The sequence below is a fragment of the Pipistrellus hanaki genome (assembly GCF_964339955.1).
Source record: "Pipistrellus hanaki genome assembly, chromosome: 3".
Taxonomy (NCBI): domain Eukaryota; kingdom Metazoa; phylum Chordata; class Mammalia; order Chiroptera; family Vespertilionidae; genus Pipistrellus; species Pipistrellus hanaki.
In genome coordinates this window covers 24958250-24983447 of record NC_140505.1, presented here as the reverse complement: position 1 = coordinate 24983447, position 25198 = coordinate 24958250, and the positions used below count along the sequence as shown (strand labels likewise).

The window sequence follows — 25198 nt, the reverse complement described above, 5'->3', positions numbered from 1 at the left end:
ATATTTTATATACTAAGAAGTACACATTCATTTTTCTGCCAAGAAATGCATTTGTGAGGGAGCTTGGTATTATTATTATCTTTGGACTTCTTATCCATTAACTTACCTGCTAAGAAATACATGATTTGTAATGTATTATTAAAATGCTTTTTTAAAAATAACTTATTGGATACTACATAGGTCTAAGATTCTCTCATAAGGTACTCCAGTGTTTTTTAAATTTTGATTTTATAATGAATATTCTTCAGCCCTGTACCAGTTTTAGCCTTTAAGCACAGTTATGTGTTTCTTGAGATTCAGAGTCTGGAATATCAATTAGATTTTTACATTCTCTTGTTAATGATGATGGTGAGGTGACTACTGTGTAAGCACCGTACCATGTGCTAGCTCTTCAGAGATTTATCACCTCTACTCCTCATAGAGCCCTGTAATTTAGGTGAGAAAAGGAAACTGAGGCCAAGAGCGGTTACATCACTTGTCCAAGGTCACTAAGTGTCAGAACTGGAATTTGAACTCAAGTCTGTTTAGTTCCAGAAAGCCATGCTCCTAACCACTATGCTACATTGCTGCCAGTTTCCTAATAGTTACTAAGATCCTTTCATAGAGACCTACTATCAAACTGTTAAAGTTTGATGCAGTATATGTATGCTGTTTACTATCTCGAAATCCTTACTCTATTTGAGAAAAAAAGGTAATGAAAAAAGTAGAGTGACATCTTCACTATAAAGAAGTACTGAAGTGAGGAGAGCCTAGGGAAGATAGATTAGAGAAGTTTTATCTGCCTTCATGTTTCTGTTTATACTATGTCTGACAGTGGGGTGGAAAAATCCTTTTAGAGTTAAAAAAAAAAAAAAAAAAAAAAAAAAAAAAAAAAGTCCTGGGCCTTCAGATTATATAAAATTTTTGATAAATTAAGTTTAAAATTATTGGCTTAGTATGTGACTCATATTTTTCCAACAGATAAAGAGTTCTATTTGTCTTTTACGAGGGAAAATCTATGACGCTCTAGATAACCGAACCCTAGCTACCTATAGCTATAAAGAAGCTTTGAAGCTTGATGTCTATTGTTTTGAAGCATTTGATCTTTTGACGTCACACCACATGTTGACAGCCCAAGAAGGTTTGGAAACTCAGGTGTTTGTATGTTTAGCACAATTGATACTCTTTTTATGTGTTTTCCCCCTGAAATCTGTGAGTCAACAGCAGGCTCTGTACAGATTTAGATTTAAATAGACCTATTAACTTTTTTAGTGTCTTCAAATATGACGTGCATTACAGAATACAATACTGGGCAGTTCCTGTTGCAGTCAGAATCCTTAGGGATTGTGATGTGATAAGACCATATTTTTGAGAAGTGATTTGAGGTAATATAAACAAGATTTCAGTATCTGATTACATGGCTCTCAACTTGACTACATTTTAAATTCCCAAGGAGCTTTAAAAACTCAGTGTACAGATTCCATCTCTAGACCAGTTGAATCAAAATCTCTGGTGGGGATGCTCTGGCATGATTTAAGGTTTCCAAATGATCCTATGGGACAATAAGGGCCAAGAACCATTGACCTAGAGCAGCGATTTTCAACCAGTGTGCCGTAAGAAAAATTCTAAAGTAATACCTATTTAGCCCTCTTCTCCCTTAGATTGTCAAATAAGAAAATGACAACAGCCAGCCCAGACTGTATCCTCTTCATTTTGGACATCCCTCTCATGATCTGGGACTGCTGGCTCCTAACCACTCACCTATCTGCCTGCCAAGTCACCCTTAACTGCCCTTTCTGGCTGACCTAGTCGCCCCTTAACTACCTCTGCCTCAGCTCCCCCCAGCAAACACAATAGCCATTTGGTGTAATGAATCAAAAGTTACCTATTTTTTTGTTGTTGTCAGATTGGCAAAAAAATATATTTTTTGGTTAGCCCCAGAATTTTAGTAGTTAGATTGTATGTGCCATGAGATGAAAAAGGTTGAAAATCACTGACCTAGAGCATCGGCAGTGATGTGAGGTGGATAAGCAAAGGAAACAGAGAGAAAATGGGGATGTTATATTAATGAGATTCAAACATATTTTAGTCTAGTACAGTGGTTCTCAAACAGGGTGATTTTGCCTCCTAGGAGGCATTGAGCAGTATCCAGGAACATTTTTGATTGACATAACTTGGGGGTGGGGGGTGGGGAGGGAGCAGGGAGGTTGCTACTGATTGCTAGTGGGTTGAGACCAGAGATCCTGCTGAATCTCCTGTGGCGCATAGGACAGCCAACACCACAGAGAATTGTCCGTGCAAAGTGCAGTAGTGCTGGGGCTGGAGAATGGCCTGGTAGTAGCATGGCCCTTCAGGTAGTCCTCATCACCTGGGCCTGAACCACTGTCCTAGATTTTTCTAGTACATTTTTATCTTGTTATTTTCTTTTTTGAGTTTGACTTATTTAGACAAGAACTATAGAAGAATATTTTTTATTACTGACTCCCCTGCCCCCATAAATATTGTGATGACATTATTTTTTCCTCAATGTTTTTAAGAAAAAGAACTCCTTGAATCACTACCTCTTAATAAGCTCTGTACTGAAGAACAGGAATTGCTACGTTTTCTATTTGAGAACAAATTAAAAAAGGTAAGTAAAAACACAGTATTTGCATTATGCGAGTATCTTATTTCTTTCATTCAATTTGGCCTCTATTCTTTTAGGAGTTAAATTTTTAGAAATTTTTATTAATCTAGCACATTTGCAAGAATGGATTTAGATTTCTTTAAAAAAGCTTCAAAAAATATGTCTTCATCCCAGGGACTTCTTATACTAACAGATTGAACTATCGGATAAATGGAATCATGTTGCATGAAAATGAGGATTTTTTTCTTATGCGTCCTGAACTTCTACTTTGTAAAATACTTCCTGTATGGAATTCTGTGATAAAATTAAGCCCATTGAGAGGAGTACTGATGAGTCTTGCAGTTAAAAATGTTTCCAGAGGCTTATACGTATCCTTATGTAAATCCTTTAAACACTTGGGTCAGATTGAATCTGCCTTTTGACTTGGTATAGCTCATTGAGTTTACATTTCTTCCTCTGTTTCAGTATAACAAACCCAGTGAAACTATCATCCCCGAGTCTGTAGATGGTTTGCAAGAAAATCTGGATGTGGTAGTATCTTTAGCTGAAAGACATTATTATAACTGTGATTTTAAAATGTGCTACAAGCTTACTTCTGTGTAAGTATATCCGTTTATTTTTGTTTAGGAACATTTCATCTAAATATGCATGGGGCATGCTTTCTGAGTAATCTTGAATTAATTGATGGTAATTAAGTTGCCCTTACTACTTTGCAGAATACCATAGAGGGTTATTCCACTAACTGGGCAGTATACATGTCCCTCATTTCAGTCTTTGATAGTCTGCAAGTTTGAAAATAGCATTTTGGCTAGTTTTATGAATCTCTTCTTTGTTAGAGATTAATAAAATCCAAGAAGTACTAGTGTTCAGTCAGGCACACTGACTAGCCAACCCATCTTTCAAGTTTTCCAGTGTACATAGTTCAAACTTGTTCTTTACTAAATCATGCATACCATTTTTAATAGATCTTTAGTGTTGCATAAATCCTTGAATTCACAAAAATTTTAATTGATAAATACTTGTATCTATTTTATATTTTACATTGTTTTTGATCCTTCTAAATAATTGGACTACTTATTTAATGTTACAGTTCTATTGATTTAAAGTAAATGTATGTGATATATATTTTCATTCCATACCGGAATTTTCCTTTTCACTTATAACCTAACTAGAGGCCCTGTGCATGAAATTCATGCACCTCAGTCCAGCCTGCACCCACACCAATCTGGGACCCCTTGAGAGACGTCTGACTGCCGTTTTGGCCCGATCTCAGTGGGATCAGGGATAAATGGGCAGTCGGACATCTCTCTCACAATCCAGGACTGCTGACTCCCAACTGCTCGTCTGCCTGCCTTCCTGATTGCCCCTAACTGCCCTCCCTTGCCAGCCTGATTATCCACTAACCACTCCCCTACCAGCCTAATTGACGCCTAACTGTTCCCTGCCAGCCAATTGCCCCCAACGGTCCTCCACTGCAGGCTGGTTGCCCCAAATTGCCCACCCTGCAGGCCTGATTGCTCCCAAGTGCCCTCCCCTGCAGGCCTGGTCACTCCCAACTGCCCTCCCCTGCCGGCCCGGTCACCCCTAACTGCCCTCCCCTGCCAGCCTGGTCGCCCCCACCCTCTCCTACCATCCTGGTCGCCCTAACTTCTCTGCCCTGCTGGCCTGTTCACCCCCAACTGCCCTCTTTTGCAGGCCTGGTCCCCCCCAGCTGCCCTCCCCTGTCTGCCCGGTCACTCTTAACTGCCTTCCCCTGCAGACCTGATCACCCGCAACTGCCCTCCCCTGCTGGCCATCTTGTGGCAGCCATCTTATGTGTTGGAGTGATGGTCAATTTGCATATTACCTCTTTATTATATGGGATTATATAGGATAATGTGTTAAGAAAGTAAAAAATTAATAAAATCCTCAATATTGTACATAATGCTATAATGACTACTTAATCATAATTATAATGAGTATTGTGCTGTTTCTGGGATAGTAATGTGTTGCTTTAACTTTCAGAGTAATGGAAAAAGATCCTTTCCATGCAAATTGTTTACCTGTACATATAGGAACACTTGTGGAGCTGAATAAAGCAAATGGTAAGAATTTTTCTGTTAACTCTTGAAATTCTATCTCACAAGTCCTGGATAATTGAAGTCATAGGTTATAACATAATAAAAATAACAACTGGGAGAAGAAATGCTTATCAAAGCAACCAATGGTCTATTCTGTTATCTCAACAGAACACTCTATTTCTTTATTCCTGCTTCCTGCTCCCTCGTCTCAAATGTAATTTGTGGTTTAAGTGTTGAGTGGCAGTTCTGCCTTTTTTTCTGTAAAATTTTTAAGCAAACTGATACGGCAAAAGTCAATAACTTTTTTGAAGTTGGAAGCAGGCAGATTTTTTTTTTTTTTTTTGCTCAGGTTTTCCATATCTTAACATTTTGGAAACATTTAGTTGTGTTTGGACTGTATTTGCCTTTAAATCTTTTAGGCTGAATAATGAGTCCTGTCAAAAGGAAAAGCCAGTCACTCTAACTCCAAATCTCTGCCGCTTCACGTGTGGCCTATGACCGACAGCATCATATCTCCTGGCAGCTTGTTGGAGATGCAGATGCTCCAGCTGCCCTGGCCTAATGAATTCAAGGCTGCATGTAGGAAACACAATCATGATGTGCCAAGGACTCACATATTATTCAAGAGGAAATTATAAACTCGAAAGTTTGGTCAACTGAACTGGTTGTAGGTATTTAAGATGGTCCATGACAGGCCCTTGGAATAAGAGACATGAGTTGTTAAGATAGGTAAGGTACTTTGAAATAATCTCTTAAGGGCCATGAAGCGCTTTACTATGTGCCATTCTAATTTTCTAGTCACTCAGCAAGTGCTCAGTGCCTACTTATAAGTTGGGCACCAGGTAAAGAATTGTAGAGAGAGAGAGTTTAAATAAAACAACCATAGTATCCACCCTTTAGAGTTTCTGTATTTTATTGGGTAAATGAATTTTGATTCTAAAAAGAAAGAAAAAAAAAAAGAATGAAATCGTTGCTGTGAGAACAACATTTATATGATTGTAAAGAGTTATGCCTGGGGGAAAGTCATGTCTTAAAACTCATTTGATGTGAATAATTTTTTTCTTTTTTTTTTTCCTAATGTAGAACTTTTCTATCTTTCTCATAAATTGGTGGATTTATATCCTAGCAACCCTGTAAGTAAATATAAACAATTTATTTATTAAAGTGTTTTTTCTTACTTGAATTTAAAGAAAATGCTTAACTAGTATTTAGACAGCTTATATTTAAATGTAGCCAAATATGTTTTATTTTGAGGTATTGGAGCAGAATCTCCTAGTGCTTATGATAATAGAAGCTGCATTAACTTTCTCAATCCATGAAGGTATTTTTTTAGTGTATTGAAACATAACTTAAAACAAAGATCTTTATTTTTTTATTATAGAAATTATGTATGTTTATTATTAAAAATACTCAACATGCAGAAAAATAAAATATTGAAAGTCAAAATCACACTCCCACCTCTCATAAGTAATGCTAGCAAATGCTTGGTAGCTTTCTCATGTTGCATACATAAAGTACCTTACTGGATTGTGCACTGATTTAAATCATCATGTCTTCCAAACTGCCATGGATCAGAACTGTGAAATTGAAAGTGGAACCAGAAACTGTGTCCTTAAAAACAGAAGTCAAGAATCAGGGTCTAAGTCTCAGTTTGCACTCTAGACCAGTATGAAAATAACTTATAAAGAGGCAACACTAGTGCAAGAGATGTCAGCTAGCAATATGGAACCAGAGGCAGGGAAGATTCATAGAGCAGGTGAGAGGCCAGGACTGAGTGGGTTTGAAATAGGAAGTGTTCAGCAGCCTGGCCTTGTGTGCAGTGCTGCAGGGAAGTGATTGAAGGCCTCTTGAGGAAGGGCTGTGAAGATGTGATTCTCTTCTAACTTGAACTAGAATGTGGGATGGAACACCTAATCCACCCTCTGGCCTAATTTGCTAGATGTTTTTCGTTCAAAATCTTTGGTCATGGTAAATTTTGAACTTTGTAGGTTTCTTGGTTTGCAGTGGGATGCTATTATCTCATGGTTGGTCATAAGAATGAACATGCCAGAAGATACCTCAGGTACGCATTTATTGTCTTCCTCGCTCTGTGATGAACCTGTAGAGAGATGTTTTGCTCATCTGCTTTAATGCAATAAATAGAAAGTATTTTAAAAGCAGTGTAAAAGGAAAAATGTTTTCTTTGGCAGATTTAGTTCAGTTGCATTAGTTATGTACCTTGATTTTATACGATGTCATGAGGGAGATCAAAGTAATCAGTGGTGTAGACCTTGTTCTCAAGGATCTTGTAACATATTTTTTTTATTTATATATAAATGAGAAATGTGAAATAATAGAGAACATTATAAAATAGTTTGAAAGGCTCTGTTTTTCATTTACAGAGACACTATTAACTACTTACTTTTAGAATGTCTTTTATTAATAGTTGTGAAGTTACATAAAACTTTACGTGAGATTAGGATCAGTAAAAGTGACTATAAAACAGAATTCTTGGTATAGGGAACTGGCTTATATAAGGACCTGCTGTGGTTTTAGATTAAGGAACTCCATGCAGCCCAAACAATCTACTTAACCTGTATTATTCAGTTATTCAAGTACAGGAAAATGTCTGTGAAGAATTAATTACTAAAGATTAAAAATGTAATGATACTTGTGATATCCTCCATGTAAATAAAATAGAAAGTGGATATAAGGGAAAACATGTGAACTTTGGACACTGTCTTGAATTCTCATCCAAGTTCCAACATTTGCTAGCCACAGCCCCTTGGGAAAGTTAATTTCTCTATTTTTTTTAATGGAAATGATATAATACTTGTATCCCAGGATTGTTGGGAAAATTAAGAAGTTGACATGAAAGGATCCTGCACTGGGAAGAAAATAGGGAGAGCCCTCTGGTTAGTTGTGTAAAGTATTTTATATAGAAAACCTTGCTTGTGCTGCTTCCTGGAGAAAGAAGATGATGTGTGTTGTAATTGTTCTTTGAGCTATGCTTCTTTGAATTAGTGTGCTAATTCAGTAATGGACTCTACATGAAACAGGGAACATTTGGGAGAAAGAAAACTTAGAAAATAAAATGCTAGGAAGTGTGAATCTCACCCTTTATATTTTCCATGTCTTATAATTTTTGCTTTATGTCCTGTTTTGGGTCACCAAAGGGCCAATGATTGAACACTGACCATTTAAGTCCAACTGGACTGACCATATCTAGTCCAGTTCTTGGAACCACGGTGAATCTCATAGCACCTTCTGTAGGAACCACGGTGAATCTCATAGCACCTTCTGTAGAATATCAGTCTTCCGGCCTCAGTATACTTATCTTTAAAATATAAATAATAATTTATCTTGCAAGTTATTAGGATTAGATGATTCATACAAGGCATCTATCATATTGCCTGGCACAAAACAGGCCCTAAATGGTTGCTGCTACCACCATTTACCTACTTGGTTGTGAAGTAAAGCTCCTGGATTAAGTAATATGTATAAATTCTATACAGAATGCTAATGAGTTCAACTATAGTACCTAAAAAGTGTGGACCTCTCCTAAAATTTCTTAAAATTTTGCTTGTACCAGTAAGTATTCTTTTATCCTATATAATAAAAGGGTAATATGCAAATCTACCAGACTGCAGAACGACCAGTCACTGTGATGTGCGCCAACCACCAGGGAGCAGATGCTCAACACAGGAGCTACCCCCTGGTGGTCAGTGTGCTCCCACAAAGGGAGTGTGGCTCAGCCAGAATCCCAGAAGCTGGACTCACGGCTGGCGAGCACAGTGGCAAGCCTCTCCCGCCTCCATGGCAGTGCATTAAGGATGTCTGGGAGTGGGCCTAAGCTGTCAGTTGGACATCCCAGACTGGACTGTGAGAGGGCACTAGCTGGGCTGAGGGACACCTTTCCCCCTCTATCCTCTCTTCTCCCCTTCTCCCCCAGTGCACGAATCTCATTCATCAGGCTCTAGTTTCAAGTAAATTGACACAAATATTACATTAGTGTTTCATGCATTGACAACCCAATAAAATTTATTTAATTTGAATGTCCTTAAAACCATCAGCTTACATAAAATTAACAATTTAAGAATAAATATTATATTAATTGTATGAAGTTTCTTATTTTAGTAAAGCTACAACACTTGAGAAGACCTATGGGCCTGCGTGGATAGCATATGGACATTCATTTGCAGTTGAGAGTGAACATGACCAAGCAATGGCTGCTTACTTCACAGCAGCACAGCTGATGAAAGGGTATGGCAGAGAAAACTGATCAAACTGCATGAATGAATTCTTTTGCTAACAAAATGAAATTTATATTATTATTATCACTGTCATTTTGTAAACTAAAGAAAATATCTTTCTTGCATGTAGCTACTGGCTTGTGATTATATAATAACTATGGAAATTGAGGGAGGAAGAAGCTGGTGTAGTCATTTTTGCCTAGCAGTTTTATCTTAACCAGAACAAAAGGGAACTATGAAATTAGGGTAAGGGAATAAATGAGGAAGGAAACTCTCTTTTACATGCTCATTCGAAAATGAAAGTATTCATAAGCAAAATTACTTATATTCTGTTTATGTCCAAAAGGTATTTGATGTGGCTTAAAGGTAGTATAGGACTATATTTGCCAATGTTCTAGCTTGAACTTGACATTAAATATATTTTGCTTTACATGAGATTAGGGTCACTAATATAATAGGTAAGTTAATATAGGTGTACCCTAAGAGTGTGATACTTTGGAGAGTAAAGTATTGCTATTTACTCCAGTTGGCTTTTTTTGGACTCAAAATTAGTCACACCTTGCAGTGTTCTTTCTGTGTTCGCTGTTCTCTGTCTCCATCTCTGTGGAGAGGTGGTGGGAGTGCGATGGGTCAGAGCTCTGGGCTGGAATCACACTGCTTGGTGATCTTGGCAAGTTATTTACCCTCTTGAAAAATAGTAACAGCAATACTCACTCTTAGGCTTACATTGAGGAGTAATTGAAATAATACCAGTTAAAGTTTTAGGACAGTGTCTGCCATGTAGAAAGAACCCTGATAAAAGTTAGCTACTTTAATTTGTTTGCTTGTATTCAGGAGCAGGATCACATATTTATTTGTTTTGAATTTCATCTTGTTTAGGATTGATTGACCTTTTCAGATTATCAGACTCCTTTTGGTAACCAGTTTGCATCAAAATTATTTATGATCCTCAGGTGTGTGGGTTTTTTTAGTTATATTAAATTTGATACATGACTTTTAAATCTAGTCATCCATGAAAACATTGTAAAGGAGATAGTTCCCTATCTACTAGTTTCCTTAGGCTACCATAACAAAATATAACAGACTGGGTGACTAAAACAACAGAAATTCATTTTCTCTCAGTTCTGAAGACTGGAAAGTATACTGTCCAGATGCTGATAAGAGCTCTCTTCCTGACTTGTAGATGGCTGCCTTCTCACTATGTCTTCACATAGTGGAGAGAGAGGTTTGGTATCTCTTCACTTTATAAAGGTCCCAGCATTATGATCTGATGATCTTATTCAACCAATACAGTCATATTGGGTTGTTTGGTCTTAACAGATTAATTTTGGGAGGGATAAATAATTTATTGAGTTGTTTCTCATTTGCACATACTAGGTTCTGCTATTTATGTATTTTTTTCCCCCCCTATTCTAGGTTATCTAAAACCCAGAATAGTTATTATGAGTTGTTAGTTGCTAGCTAAGAATAAAAACCAGTGATAACTAGTGATGTGATTAGTACTTTTAATGTTTCCCAATCTAGGCAATTTTTAATTAAATTTTCAAATCAGCTTCTCAAGATAAGCATTACTTTGTTTTACGTCCCTATCAGAATAGGGTTGCATTCTCTTAATCTGCCCTGTGTTTTTTGGTAAATGAAATTGTGTAAATATTTTAAAATGTCCTTCATGATTTGTGTTAGATATTTTGTAATGTACCATTTTAATACCCTGTTTTCCTTTAATTTTGAGGAATTTTTCTGTGTATGTGGTTATCTTGGGGACTATAAGTAACATTTTAATATAATCTTGTTTGGATTAATAACAATTAGGGTGCTTTCCAACACTAACAACCAATTCTCTGATTCTTCAGACACCAACTGGATCACCTCCAAGTCAATTCATTTCTCATACTGACTATCCAGAGTTAGTGCAGACCTCACAGATTAAGGGCTTAGTCCTACAAGACTGTCCCTCCCCACTTCAGGTGCCAATTACAAGTCCCAGACCAATGGTACTTCTGACTGGCTGGCTATAAATCACACATATATCTCTGTGTGTTCCCTTACAGATAATCTCATTCCCTGATTTCCTTTTAAATTTTTGGCCAGCCTCTTGTTTGCCTCAACTGGTATGGCTGCCTCAGGTTAATATTAAACAGTTACTGATTGTTTTTGACAACTGCCCTGGGAAGAGAGCTTATCTCATTGAATTGGCTATGAGTCAGATCAAAGAATCAAACTATGAATGTAGGTTTTCCAGGGAGCTGACAGATGGGTCAATTAGTGACAATTCTCTGTGGCACATCTCAGGATCTCCAAGCTCATTCTCCTCCAGTGGCTGCAAGGCTGCTGATTTTCTAGGCTAGTGTGGAGCTGAGAAAAGGGAGATAGGAGGAGCGATAGGAGGGGGACCAGTTACAACACCTTAAAATCTGTTTTTCTTGCTGAGACTCAGCTGTATCTCTAGAATAAACACTTCTCACATTGTTGTAAGCCTTTGGTTAACTTCCAAAGTTCTGAAAAGTTCATTTTGATGATTTTTGGCAATGCTCTTGTTGCTTTCATGGAGAAGTAGATTGTATTCTGCCATTTTAGAAATACTTCCTTCAGGTAAAAACTTTTAAAACATTCTTCCTCGACCTTCTTTAGAACATAGAGTCTTGAATCATGATTCTAGATTTGAACCAAAGCACATACCAACCATTCAGTCAGTATTATTGACATTCTTAGATCCACCTGCAAAGAAAAATTATGTTTTGCTTGCTTTAATGTAAGCATTGCACTTTGTACCTAAAACTATATCAGAGGATATGAAAATGGACTAGACATGACATAATTCAGAACTCTTTGAAGTGGAACTGATAATAACTGATGTAAGTTAGAAAGTCAGAAGCAGCTTCTTGAAGGGAAACAGAATTTTTAACACAGTCATGAAGGACACATGGGACTGAGTCCATAAAGGAGAACCAGGAGGACAGTCTAGAATAGGGCCATGACATTAGCATAGTGTAGGAAAACAATCAGCATAGACCTGTTTTTCTGCTTTGGGGATTTCTGGGGTTTACTGTAGAATAATGAAATATAAAGGTTAAGTTGCTGAAAGGTTCCAGAGTGGCAGCTGATTAGTCTAAAAGCCCACTTGACATTTTTTAAATATTAGTAAACAAAGTTTTAGAAAAAAGTAAATGCTCTATTTTTGCCTTTATTTTGCAGACAGGTTTTGAAGTCAATACATTAATTTCTACTGAATTATTGGTTTTGGTGTTGAATATATGAAAATTTCTAATATTTTTAGGTGTCATTTGCCAATGCTCTATATTGGATTAGAATATGGATTAACCAATAACTCAAAATTGGCTGAAAGATTCTTTGGCCAGGCTCTAAGCATTGCACCAGAAGATCCTTTTGTTATGCATGAAGTTGGCGTGGTTGCATTTCAAAATGGAGAGTAAGTACTGAAAGGCCAAAAGCTCTTCTGTTTCCTTTTTATTAGTATAAACTCAGTCACTAGAGTTTAACTGCTCAGAGTGACACTCTTCGGTAGATTTTTTAAATGTATTCTTTAGGAGAATGGGGTTTACAGTTAAAAAAAAAAAAAAAGTAGGAAGTGTTATCTTGGCTTTCTTTAAAAATGCTAAAACTCCTCCGGTTTGGTCCCCTTTGATGTCAGCTGTTACAAGCTCCTATGTTCTAAGATTGGACAGTTGTCGCTGTCAACTCACTCGAGCCCTGCTGAATGGTCTGTTCTGGGCATTGCAGATTCCTCAGTAATCTATCTCCTTGTTGATTCGGAGTTGGAGTCATGCATTTGAGAAACATTTTCTATAATTTTGAAATGAAAATGTTTTCTGTTTAGCTTCCAGTTAATCCAAAAATTAAGCTAATTAGAGTTTTCTGGTCAATTGAGGCATTAACTGTAGCCTTGAATATTTAAAGAATAAGTAATTCAATGTCATTCTCAAAGAGAAAAATATCTATAGCCCTTTGCGTTAAATTATACATGAATTTAAAACAGTAAATTAGTACTACTGTAATGGTTTGTTGTGGCATGTATAAGTAAAACAATCTAAAAATTGGATTGTCTAGTATTTATAAAAGAAAGTTTGGAGATTTTAAAATAATGTATAATAATATTTAATATACAGTCAACTCATTTTAACACCAGAGTCAATGGGAAGGTGCTTTCACATTGTGTGCACATGTGCATGTTTCCAGCTAAGATCAAACAAATGTTTTGCCTTCTTATTTCCACTCTCCTACTGTAAACAAGTGTTCTTTTTTACATTCAATTTTGTGACATGCTTTTGTGCTTTTTGTTGGTAATTTCACTGTTTAAAATGATCCCCCAGTGTAGTGCCAAAATCTGCCTAGTGTTCCTAAGCACAGGAAGGCTGTATTGTGAGTTGCAGACAATACATTAGTTAGATAAACTCTGTTAAGGCATAAGTTACAGTGCCTTCAGTTCAGTGTTAATGAAGCAACAACATATATTCAATTAGGCATCACTAAACACAAGCATATATAAAACAGGTTATAGGTTGAACATTTGGTGGAAAATGTGAATAGAGGTTTGGGAACCTACGCCTTGTATTTCCACTGGGAGCAGCAGTTCTGACTGCACAAACGCAGTGTGCACAGTGACTAGAGAACACAGAGAATAATGAGAATTGACTTATCTCCTAGCATCTTGAACTCCAGTGATATCAATGCCATAAGTTAATCATCTGTTATAATTACTATTACAAATAGTACGTTTAATGTACTTTTTCTGGAGGTTTAACTCATTTCATTTTTATATTACTAAAAAGAGATTCAAATTTTTCTTACAATGTTTATTGTTTGCTAAGAGTCCATAAAGGAGATTTATGGACCATTAACTTCGAATAATCTATAATCTTTTTTCCTTCTATTTTAGATGGAAAACAGCAGAAAAATGGTTTCTTGATGCTTTGGAAAAAATTAAAGCAATTGGGAATGAGGTATTTTATGTCATATCTGTAAATAAACACATTCGTAAGTATGTTTACTATTGAATGAGGAAAATAATATAGACAGTCTGTCTTGTCTAGAAAAAGTAACCTAATACTTACCATATAATAACCTAATATTTATCATAACAATTGTCAGGCAATCAACTGTTTTACTACATGGTACAAAGTGAATGTGTTTCTAATTGAGAGAGGACAGGTGTTGGCTGTGTGCTCTGGTTTTGATATGTGGGAGTAATCACAATATATTTGATAATTACTTTATCCAAGAAATGTGTGATGATTACTGGAACTGGTGGGTACTGCAGCATGTAACATAATATGTCCTCTAGTACCCCAAAGGAGCCTCATCTTTGATTAATAGTTAAAGATAGCAGTTGATCCCACTGAAGTAGGGCTAAGTGTCATTCAAATTCAGACCTATTATGGTTTTTCCTTACCTTGTACTTAACATATATTTAGACTATTAACCATTTGAAAAATTTACTAGGTTCTGTTGTATGAAAGATGGACCCCATGAATTTGCACTCATTAATTAACCTTCCATCTTGCATGGATGTGTGTATACTATATTATTTTAAGATAATAACAGTTTTAGATATTGTAAACTTTTGTAGGTAAGGAATTTGCATGTTGCTACTCTCTGGTTCCTGGATCTTTTTACTTGTACCTATTTGGTTTTATTCTCTTCTGTTTCCACCTGCCAGTTACATTCTGCTTTTGTTTGGGCGTACTTGCCCATAGCCCACATCTTTGGTCATAGTTTCTCCTTGGTGAGACAGATACAGTGCCCTTGGGACCGAATTCACAACCTGGGCATGTGCCCTGTTCAGGAATCAAACTGGAGACCTCTTGGTGCATGGAATGATGCTCTAACAACTGAGCAACACCAGACAGAGAGATAAATAAATATATAAGTAAAATAATTATGTCCTCGGGAAGTCTCATTAATAGTAAAGAAAGATGGAAAAAATAGCAAATACTTCTGCTTAGTGCTGTGCAAGCACCAGGAGAGAGTCCAACTCGCATAATGTGTGAAATAATGCAGTGCAAACAGGTCAGGCTGAAAAGTGACGTCTGTAAGTCATGGGTTTGATGTTGCTGTGTTTCAGGTAACTGTTGACAAGTGGGAACCTTTGTTGAACAACTTGGGGCATGTCTGCAGAAAACTTAAGTAAGCAAAATTTTTTCAGAAATATTCTTGTGACTAAAAGTGCACTTAATTTTGTGTAGCCTTTTCCATATTTCTTTTTAGGAGATACTCCATTTTTCTTATACGTGGCTGCTCAAATATAACAAGTATCAAATAGTTTTTTTGTTATCACTAATTTATAGTAATATATATTTTTTAGTATTTTTATAATCGTTAGCAATATATCAATAATTATTATCACTTATTTTCTTAGATTAAATAAATTTTAAAGTTCAGAATTAATTTAGAATTAGGATAGTATAAAGCTATGTCTATATTCCAAGTCACTGTTTCCTACTTGATAACAGTTTTGTGGTGTGAGAAACAAATGGCAGTTGAAAAAATAGATTCTTTGGTCAAATGAGTTTGGTAGACTCTAGGTTACTCAAAACTTAATGGGTTTTTCTATTTCAGGATTTCTTGGGAGTCTTTACTATGCATTATGAGCTGTAACATTTCCCAAACTTTATTGAGCACAAAAACTTTTTTTCAGAAAAGATTTTACAGGGAAAGTATTCCAGAGAACTTTTCAAAATGCTCTTCCAAGTAACTCCTTTTGACCCTAAAGCAAACCTCTTGAGGTGCCTTTCCTCACCTCTGGTGGAGTAGGTTTGATTCACATAAAGAGGCCTTGCTGTGTGACAGGGCACAGGCCCAAGTGTCAAGGGTTATGTGCTGGCTTCAGTCTCCTAAGCATCTGGAGGAATGCAGTGGTACCCCTGCAGGAGTACCCTCAGCTGGCTGAGCGAGCAGGCAGGAAAGTACGTGTCAAGGAGATGTTCAGACACACAAAAGTGGATGTGAAGTACTGTTATCAGTTAACAGTTTAGACTGTTACTCTGGTGTAGGAAAGTGTTTCTTATGTTTTTAATAGGTATTCTCATCTCAGACTTAAAATTTACTACCCTTACTGTACCCACTAATTGTTTTCTCTCTTTCTTCCCATTTTCCTCCCCTCCCGGACTCCCTCTCTCTTCTTCTCTTACAGAAAGTATGCTGAGGCATTGGATTATCACCGTCAGGCATTGGTGTTAATTCCACAAAATGCTTCCACCTATTCTGCCATAGGGTATATCCACAGTCTGATGGGCAACTTTGAAAATGCTGTGGACTATTTCCATACCGTATGTCTGTTTGTACCTAATTTTAAATCTGGTTAACATTTACCACTTTAAAAAAAAAAAATCTTTTCTAGGCAATGTTTTATTATTTTGCCATTTTAAAATTCTTTAGGTGACTTCGTATCTTATTCTTTGCAGAAAAAAGTATGTTGTGCAATATTTAAATTAGAAACAAATGTGAGAATTGTCTTATATGTGCAGTGAGATAGAGTAGTGCCCAGTGATATCTGTCAGCCTGTCTAAGCTGGGCATTATTCTAGGCAGGAAGTTTGTGTTGCACAGTGAGAACCCTTTGGGAATTCTAGTGGGTTTTTTTAGTCCATTTATGACTTATAATCTCCTTAGATCATGTGACTAAGACAATTTGCATTTATTACAAGGAACTTAAACTTTAACATAATTATTTCCTATCAGCTGTTTTTTTACTTAAAACGTGCTCTATTGGATATATTAGGGTATGGATTTTTTTCAGGGATCACTCAAGTATCTACATAAAAAAAAAATATAAGTGAAATTAATAGTTAAGATATTCAGTTCTTCACATTCAGAGTCTGATTCTTCTAAATCACTTTTATACTGGGTGATACCCCTGTTTTCCCAAAGTAGTGTCTTGGTGCCAGCACACCCAGGTTCCTTCTCCAGGGATGGGGGACCTTTTTTCTGCCAAAGGCCATTTGAATATTTAAAACATCATTCCTGGGCCATATAGAACTATCAACTTAAAAATTATCCTGCTGTATTTGGTCAAACATTTAATTAACTCCCCACGAATGCTTTAGCAGGGCCACATCATATTATTTTGCTGGCCTTATATGGCCTGCAGGTCAGATGTTTCCCACCTCTTTGGCCAGATGTTAGCCAAAGACATTGACTCTGCAAATTTTATGCTGCCACAAAGTGTCAACAGAAAATTTTAGGCAACAGCTACAAATCATGTACCTTCTGTGTCTCCCCTCTCAAGGTTTGTGGTCTAGTGCCATTAACTTGGCCACCAAGTCACAGGACATCCTCATCACAGCTGTGTCCAGGTGACAGCAGTGGTGAGAAACCACCAGTCACAGAGACTAGTGTAATGACCCTTCACGTACCCATCGCCCAACTTCCAACAGTCATTAACTCATGGCAACTCTTGTTTTAGCTGTATCCCTCCTAACAACCTCCCTCTACGAGATTCCCTGGAGTATATTGAAATCGATTTAGCAAGAATATTTTAAAATAAGAGAGAAGAAAGTATTGTAATAACCATGCTGAATCTTTTCTGACAGGCCCTTGGTCTTAGGCGAGATGATACATTTTCTGTTACAATGCTTGGTCATTGCATTGAAATGTACATTGGTGATTCTGAAGCTTATATTGGTAAGATTACAATTATTATTATTGATGTCATATTCCATTTTATAGATTGTTATATATCTCTGTTTAGGTTTCTCAAAAATTTGTGTGAGATTCTAGATTTACTTTTCCCACCATTCTAACTACATTAATATTAAGAAACTTCCTTTTTTTGTTGTTAGAACAATGCTGTGAGAATTAATGACTCATTAAATATTCACTGAGTTTAAAGTTGGGTATTTGCTATATGCAAAATACTATTACAGAATATGTGCAGAGCACTGATATATAAGAATCTAATTGCATAATGGAAGAATCTAATTGCATAATGGGAAAATCTTAAGAGACATTTTTCTAATAAAGGGCTCTGGCCTTAATATTTTATAATGCAGGCTATAGCATATTTACATTTTAATAGAATATTAAGTTGGCTTACATTCACATTACAATGCTCATAATTCTTTAAATTATTTTTTAATGACAAGCAAGTTATAAATTTGGATGGAATTAGTGTATTTGGACACTCATTTATTTATAAACATTGTAAGGTAAAGAGGGTGCAGTGAAGTTAAATCTTGAGATGTGGATTTTGGAGTAGGCAAATATTTCTTTAACAGAACATAAAATCATAGAGGGAAAAACGTTATATTGCGCTTCAATACAATTAAGATCTATTAGTAAAAAATGAATATTAAGAAAATGAAAAGGCATGTGATATACTGAGAGAAGTTATTCGTAATACATAGACTTGTCAAAGAACTTGTGTCTAGAACAAAAAAATTCTACAAATCAGTAAGAAAATAATAAAAAATGAATTGAAAACAAGCAAAATACTTGAACAGGAGCTTCACCAAAGACAATATCCTTATAGTTATAAAGCAAATGAAGATGCTTAATATCTTACTAGGAAAATTAAATTAAAACCCTAATGAGATAACACTGCCCATCTGCCAAAATGGCTAAAGGTTAGAAAAACTCATAGTACCTAGTGTTTGTATAGTATAGATACAATGCAACTGGAACTCTTTTTTTTTTCTTTTTTTTTTTTTTTCTAATATATTTTATTGATTTTTTACGGAGAGAAAGAGAGAGGAATAGAGAGTTAGAAACATCAATGAGAGAGAGTCATCGATCAGCTGCCTCTTGCACACCCCCTACTGGGGATGTGCCCGCAACCAAGGTACATGCCTTTGACTGGAATCGAACCCGGGACCTTTCAGTCCGAAGACCAATGCTCTATCCACTGAGCCAAACCGGTTTCAGCTACAACTGGAACTCTTGTATGTAATTTATTATCAGGAGGTTTATAAACAGATGAAACTGTTCAACATATCTACTAAAGTTAAACAGGCCTATTATATCAGTTATCTGTTGTTGCTTAACAAATTACTCCAATAAAAATGTATTGTAGGAGCATACTGACCACCAAGGGGCAGCTCCTGCATTGAGCGTCTGCCCCTCTGGTGGTCAGGGCACATCATTTTTCAAAGTTCTTTGGGTTGGTTGTTGGCTCCTCATGGTCTCATTCAGTTATGCATCTATGGTCAGCAGGCACTTGGCAGGGATGATGATCTGAGATGGCTTCATACACAGGTGGGGACCTCTCCATGGTCTTTTATCCCACGATTCTACATAGCATGGAGGTCTCAGGGTTCTAAAGGACAAGAGGTAAAATTCCTCCCTCTTCAAAGCCAGAAGTTATACAAAATCACTTCCATCACATTCTGTTCATCAAAAGGAATCATGTGATTAAGTGCAGCATCAACCTGGGAGGGGGTTATTCAAGAGTGGCAAAGGTGTCAGGAGGTGTGACTTATTAGGCCACTGCTGACTTTATGATGTAGTGTTCTATTCCCAAGTATATGCCCAACAGAAACAAGGGCCTCAGTAAGCCCAGATTCACACACAAGATTGTTCTTAGCTTTATTCTTAATAGCATCTAACCGGAAATAACTGAATGTCTACCAATAGGAGAATGGAGAAATAAATTATGGTATACTCATACAAAAGAATGCTGCACAATTAAAATTAAAAGGACTAACTGCTGAATCGTGTTGTAATATAGATGAATCTCACAGATTTTGACTAAAAAACCTGATTAATTTCATTTATAATATATGAAGATTAGTAATAAGCAAAACTAATCAATGATGATGAAAACATCAGAACAGTGATTACTTTTGGCTTGAAAAGGGGAGTATTCACTGGAAGCAGCGTGAGGTGGTTTTCTTGGAGCGAGCAGTGTTCTGTTTGGTCTCATGGTGATTATGTGGGTTTATACATATATGAGTATTCATCCAGCTGTGCACACTTGGTGGTTTGTAGGTTATGGCTCAGTTTTTTAAAGTTAAAAAAGAAAGAAAAATAGCTTGACCTCTGGCATCCTGAAGAACCTAGGTTGAAATCTCAGCTTTGCCATTCAATAGCCCTGTGGCTTTGGGGCACATCTGAGCATGTTTCTTCATTTGGCCAAGTTGTGAGGCTTCAATACAAAATTCCTATACAGCTAAGTGATGTCTGGAGATACAGTACTGAGTAAGACATATTTTGCCTGTCTTCACAAAGGTAATGATTTTACAGAGGAGATTTCCAAGTCTACCATACACTACACTTAGAAGTCTCCTCTATGATTTATGTCCTATACTACTTTTTATCTTACGGAGGTATAAGTGAAATGTAGCATATAAGTTTCAGCTATACAACATAATAATACAATATTTGTATGTATTACAAAATGAGCACCACAATAAATCTAGTTAACATGACATTGTACATAGTTACATAATTTTTTTTCTTATGCTGAAATTTTTAAGATCTACTCTCTTAGCAACTTTCAAATACAGTGGTGCCTCGCATAAAGAACGCCTCGCACAGCGAACGCTGCACACAACGAACTTCATTTCATGATTCATACAACGAACTTCGTTTCACACAACGAAGTCACCCGAGCTTCCACGACCGCTTTGCCTGAGCTTCCACGACTGCTTCGCCCGAGCTTCCACGATCGCTGCCGATGTATTGCATCCTTCCGCGCAGGCACTGCAGGCAGTCGTTAGTCACTGCGCTTAACTTAAGCACGTATCGCGGCAATCGTTCTTCATTATGAATTCAATCACGCACGTATCACCGCAGTCGTCCTTTTAAGTTAAACTCAATATTTTTTTTATATCATGGCTTCTAAAAAAAGCAGGAAGGTGATTTCTGTTGAAATGAAACAGGAAATAATTAGAAGGAGTGAATGTGGGGTAAAACAGTGTGACCTCGTCAAAGAGTTTGGCCTCAGCAAGACCACCATTTTCACCATTTTGACAAATAAGGATGCAGTCAAAACAGCCAAAGTAGCCAAAGGAGTATCAAAACTATTTCATGAAAAACATAGGTCTTCAATCCACGAGGAAATGGAGAGGCTATTAGCGATTTGGATTAAGGACAGGCAGGTGAAAGGTGACGTAACAACCCAAGATATTATCTGTCACAAAGCCAAGAGAATTTATGACGATCTAAAGAAAAAGGTCCCTGGAAGTAGCAGCAATCAAGATAATGAAGAAGAATTCAAAGCCAGCAGGGGGTGGTTTTTTAGATTTAAGAAAAGGTGTGGAATCCACAGCGTTACTATGCATGGTGAGGCTGGCAGTGCTGACAAGAAAGAAGCAGAAAAGTTCTCTATTAACTTTCAAAAATGTATTAAGGATGAAGGATACTGCCCACAACAAGTGTTCAATGCCGATGAAACGGGTCTTTTCTGGAAAAGAATGCCGAGCAGAACCTTCATTACAAAAGAGGAGAAGAAATTGCCAGGACACAAAGCCATGAAGGACAGACTTACCCTTATGTTTTCGTCTAATGCCAGCGGAGACCTCAAGATCAAACCTCTATTGGTTTATCACTCTGAAAATCCAAGAATTTTCAAGAAAAATAACGTTATTAAGTCCAAACTGCCCGTCCATTGGAAGTCCAATCAAAAAGCCTGGGTGACCCAAGTTATCTTCAACGAATGGATTCTGGAAACCTTTGCTCCTGCCGTGAAGAAATTCTTGCTGGAAAAAGAACTGCCGCTCAAAGCCCTTCTGATACTTGACAATGCCCCTTCTCACCCAAAAGACCTAGAGGAAATATTGCAGGAAAATTATCCTTTTATCAAGGTGCAGTATTTGCCACCAAACACCACATCCATTCTTCAGCCAATGGATCAGTAAGTTATTGCGAACTTTAAAAAACTCTACACTAGAGCCCTCTTTAATAAGGTGTTTGAAGAATGCGAGTTTGGTGGAGACAATATGACTGTCCAAAAGTTTTGGAAGGAGAAATTTGATGTCCTTATGGCAATACGACTTATACAGAAGGCCTGGGAAGAAGTGTCACAAAGGACCCTCATTTCTGCTTGGAAGATGCTTGTGCCTTTGTGGACCCAGGAAGAAGCAGTAGTTGATGACACAGAAGTGGTGAAGGACATCATCACAGTGGCCCAAAGGTTGGAATTAGAGGTAGAGGAAGAGGATGTAGAGGAGCTTATTGAGGAACACGAAGAAGAGCTGACAACTGAAGAGCTCCAAGCACTTCTGGTCCAGCAACAGGACAATGCTCAAAGGGAAGCGTCATCTGATAACGAGGAGCAACAATCAAACAATCAACCAATCCCAACTGCTGACATCAAGAACATCCTGGTCAAATGGAAAGCAGTTCAGGAGTTTACCAATGCCCACTATCCGGATTCAGCTGAAGCAAACAGGATCAACGATCTTTACTCCGATACTCTTGTCCGTTATTTCCGGCAGATGTTGGAGAAAAGAGAAAAACAAACGACTTTGGACAGGTTTTTCATGAAACCATGGGCCAAAAAGCAGAAAATGGATGAAGATGTGCAAGATTCGGTAGACTCTACTTAGTCTGTCTTAAAATTTAAAAAATGTGTGTTTTTTTTTTTTAAATTATGTTTTTAGATGTATCTAAATAAAAATAATAACAAAAAAATTATCTTTTTTTATGTCATCTTAGCATATTTTATGCTACAGAACGAATTATTTTTTTTAACATGTATTGTTATGGGAAAACGCGTTTCACATAATGAACTTTTCGCATAAAAACAAACTTGCTCCTGGAACGAATTAAGTTCGTTGTGTGAGGCACCACTGTATGTGATACAATATTATTAACTACTAGAGGCCTGGTGCACAAAATCGTGCACTCGGCAGTGCAGGGAGTGCCTCGGCCCAGCCTGTGCCCTCTTGCTGTCCAGGAGCTCTCAGGGGATGTCTGAATGATGGCATAGACCTGCTCCCCTGAAGGAGCCATCAGTCAGACATCCTTAGCGCTGCCGCGGATGTGGGAGAGGCTCCTGCCACCACTGCTGCACTCGCTGGCCATGAACCTGGCTTCTGGCTGAGTGGCGCTCCCCTGTAGGAGCATACTGACCACCAAGGGGCAGCTCCTGCATTGAGCGTCTGCCCCCCTAGTGGTCAGGGCACATCATAGCAAGCAGCTGAGTGTCCTTAGCATATTATTAGCATATTACACTTTGATTGATTGAACGGACGACCAGACACTTAGCATATTAGGCATTAATATTATATAGGATAATCACCGTGATATACAAAATAGTACAAAATAAAAATACATTTTTTGAAGGCTTATATGTCATTGTCAAAATGCCTATTTAGTTTGTACTGTGTAAAATTGTCATGTTTTTATGTCAGAAATGATTGAACCTCATATATCTGTTGAAAGTCCTTTTTTCATTCTAAAGATTTTGAAATGTGGAAAATATATTTTCTTTCACTGTGGTTTTCATATGCGTAAGACTTGTGTCTCTACCAATGCCAAAAACACCAACAGGCAGTTCTTATTTATCAGCTGGGAAAAAAATTGCCTACGAGTCTTTCATTATGTAAGTGGTTTTGGGTATGGGATTGCTATTGAGCCATGCTGGAGCTTGAAACTGCATGTACCTCTTGAAGTCTTCCCAGTTGTCTCTCATGATAATAAAAAAAAGGAGGAAAATATTTTTTTCCTTCTGAGCTTGACTTGTACTCTTAAAAGTAACATTTGACTAAAATGATAAAGGCTGTGTTAAGTAATAATGGAAACGACAGTGAAATAATGGAATTTCTTATTATGGTTTTCTTTTTAGGAGCAGACATTAAAGACAAATTAAAATGTTATGACTTCGATGTGCATACAATGAAGACACTAAAAAACATTATTTCACCTCCGTGGGATTTCAGGGAATTTGAAGTAGAAAAACAGACTACAGAAGAAACAGGGCTTACACCACTGGAAACCTCAAGGAAAACTCCAGATTCCAGACCTTTGGAAGAAACTTTTGAAATTGAAATGAATGAAAGTGACATGATGCTAGAGACATCTATGTCAGACCACAGTACGTGATTCCCAATGGGTCCTGATTTTGTTTTGTCCTAGTGTGGAGTAGGTCAGTCAGTGTTCCTCACGTCCGTGTCATGTCTTAAGAATTTCCCGTTTCTTAACATGAATACAGACTATACATCTACATTTAGGAACAGAGACCTGCCTTAAGAGACTGCATAGCACATGTATGCAGCAGATATTTTCTGATCCTACAGAACAGTTATACACAGTGGAATAAAAAAGGTAAAGCATCTACTATGTCTTTTTCTTTTTTCTTTTTTCTTTTTCAATAAACTTTTATTTTGGACTGATTTTCCATTTAAAGAAAAACTGCAGATAGTACAGAGAGCTATATACCTTCACTAGCTTTCCATTGTTAACATCTTACATTACCATAGAACCTTTGTCATAACTAAGAAATATTTTTACGTTTTTACGTTTCTAGTAACTAAACTCCAGGCTTTCTTCGTATTTCACCAGTTTTTACATTAATGTCCTCTTTCTGTGCCAGCATCCCATCCAGGGGCCACTCTATGCTGCTGTCCTGTCTCTTTAGCTCTTCTTAACTCAGTCAATATCTCAGACATCTGTTGTCTTTCCTGACGTGGAGGGTTTTGAGGAGGACTGGTCACATATTTGTAGAATGCCCCTCAATTTTAGTTTGTTTCATGTATTTCTTATGATTGGACTGGGGTTGATCAGTCTAGGCGACCCTCATTGGGACCAGGGGGTTTAAGCTCTACCCCTTAGAAGGGGGTGTATCTGCACATATTATTTGGAATTCTTCTGTAATGAAAATTTGTTTCTTCTCATTCAGTCATTTACCAGTATGGACTAATTTAAGTGTACTTTATATTTTAGGTAATGATCCTATTTAGTATTTATTGTGTAGCTTTAATTATTTCAGATTTGGTCATTGGGAGGTTTTTCAACTTGGCTCCTGTAACATGTCTCATCCAAACCCACAACCTTGGCAAATCAGGATGAACTACCTGGCCAGGGCTAACCACCAAAACTTTTTATCTTAACCTAAATGCATCCCAAATATTTCTACCTTCTCAATGTAGAAATACAATGGCTAAGGTAGAAAAAATATCCTATATAATAAAGGTGAGGGCAGTTGGTGGTAATCAGGCCAGCAGGGGAGCAGTTAGGCGTCGATTGGACTGGCAGGGGAGTGGTTAGGGGGTGATCAGGTTTGCAGGCAGAAGTGGTTAGGGGCAATAAGGCAGGCGAATAGTTGGGAGCCAGTAGTCCTGGATTGTGAGAGAGATGTCCAACTGCCAGGATTGGATCTAAACCAGCAGTCGAACATCCCCCAGG

General features: G+C 37.2%; 1 protein-coding gene across 1 annotated transcript in view; it reads left to right on the top strand.

Moving 5' to 3' along the window:
• CDC16 (cell division cycle 16) overlaps positions 1 to 24187 on the top strand; it is a 30281-nt gene extending 6094 nt beyond the window's left edge. Inside the window, exons 6-18 of the mRNA XM_084879839.1 lie at positions 961 to 1120; positions 2517 to 2608; positions 3071 to 3204; positions 4610 to 4689; positions 5749 to 5798; positions 6654 to 6727; positions 8782 to 8907; positions 12175 to 12327; positions 13795 to 13858; positions 14980 to 15041; positions 16048 to 16183; positions 17446 to 17536; positions 23640 to 24187. Coding sequence (XP_084735965.1) covers positions 961 to 1120; positions 2517 to 2608; positions 3071 to 3204; positions 4610 to 4689; positions 5749 to 5798; positions 6654 to 6727; positions 8782 to 8907; positions 12175 to 12327; positions 13795 to 13858; positions 14980 to 15041; positions 16048 to 16183; positions 17446 to 17536; positions 23640 to 23896 — 1479 coding nt within the window. The 3' untranslated portion in view covers positions 23897 to 24187. The remainder of the gene's footprint in view (positions 1 to 960; positions 1121 to 2516; positions 2609 to 3070; positions 3205 to 4609; positions 4690 to 5748; positions 5799 to 6653; positions 6728 to 8781; positions 8908 to 12174; positions 12328 to 13794; positions 13859 to 14979; positions 15042 to 16047; positions 16184 to 17445; positions 17537 to 23639) is intronic.
• The last annotated feature ends 1011 nt before the right edge of the window (positions 24188 to 25198 follow it).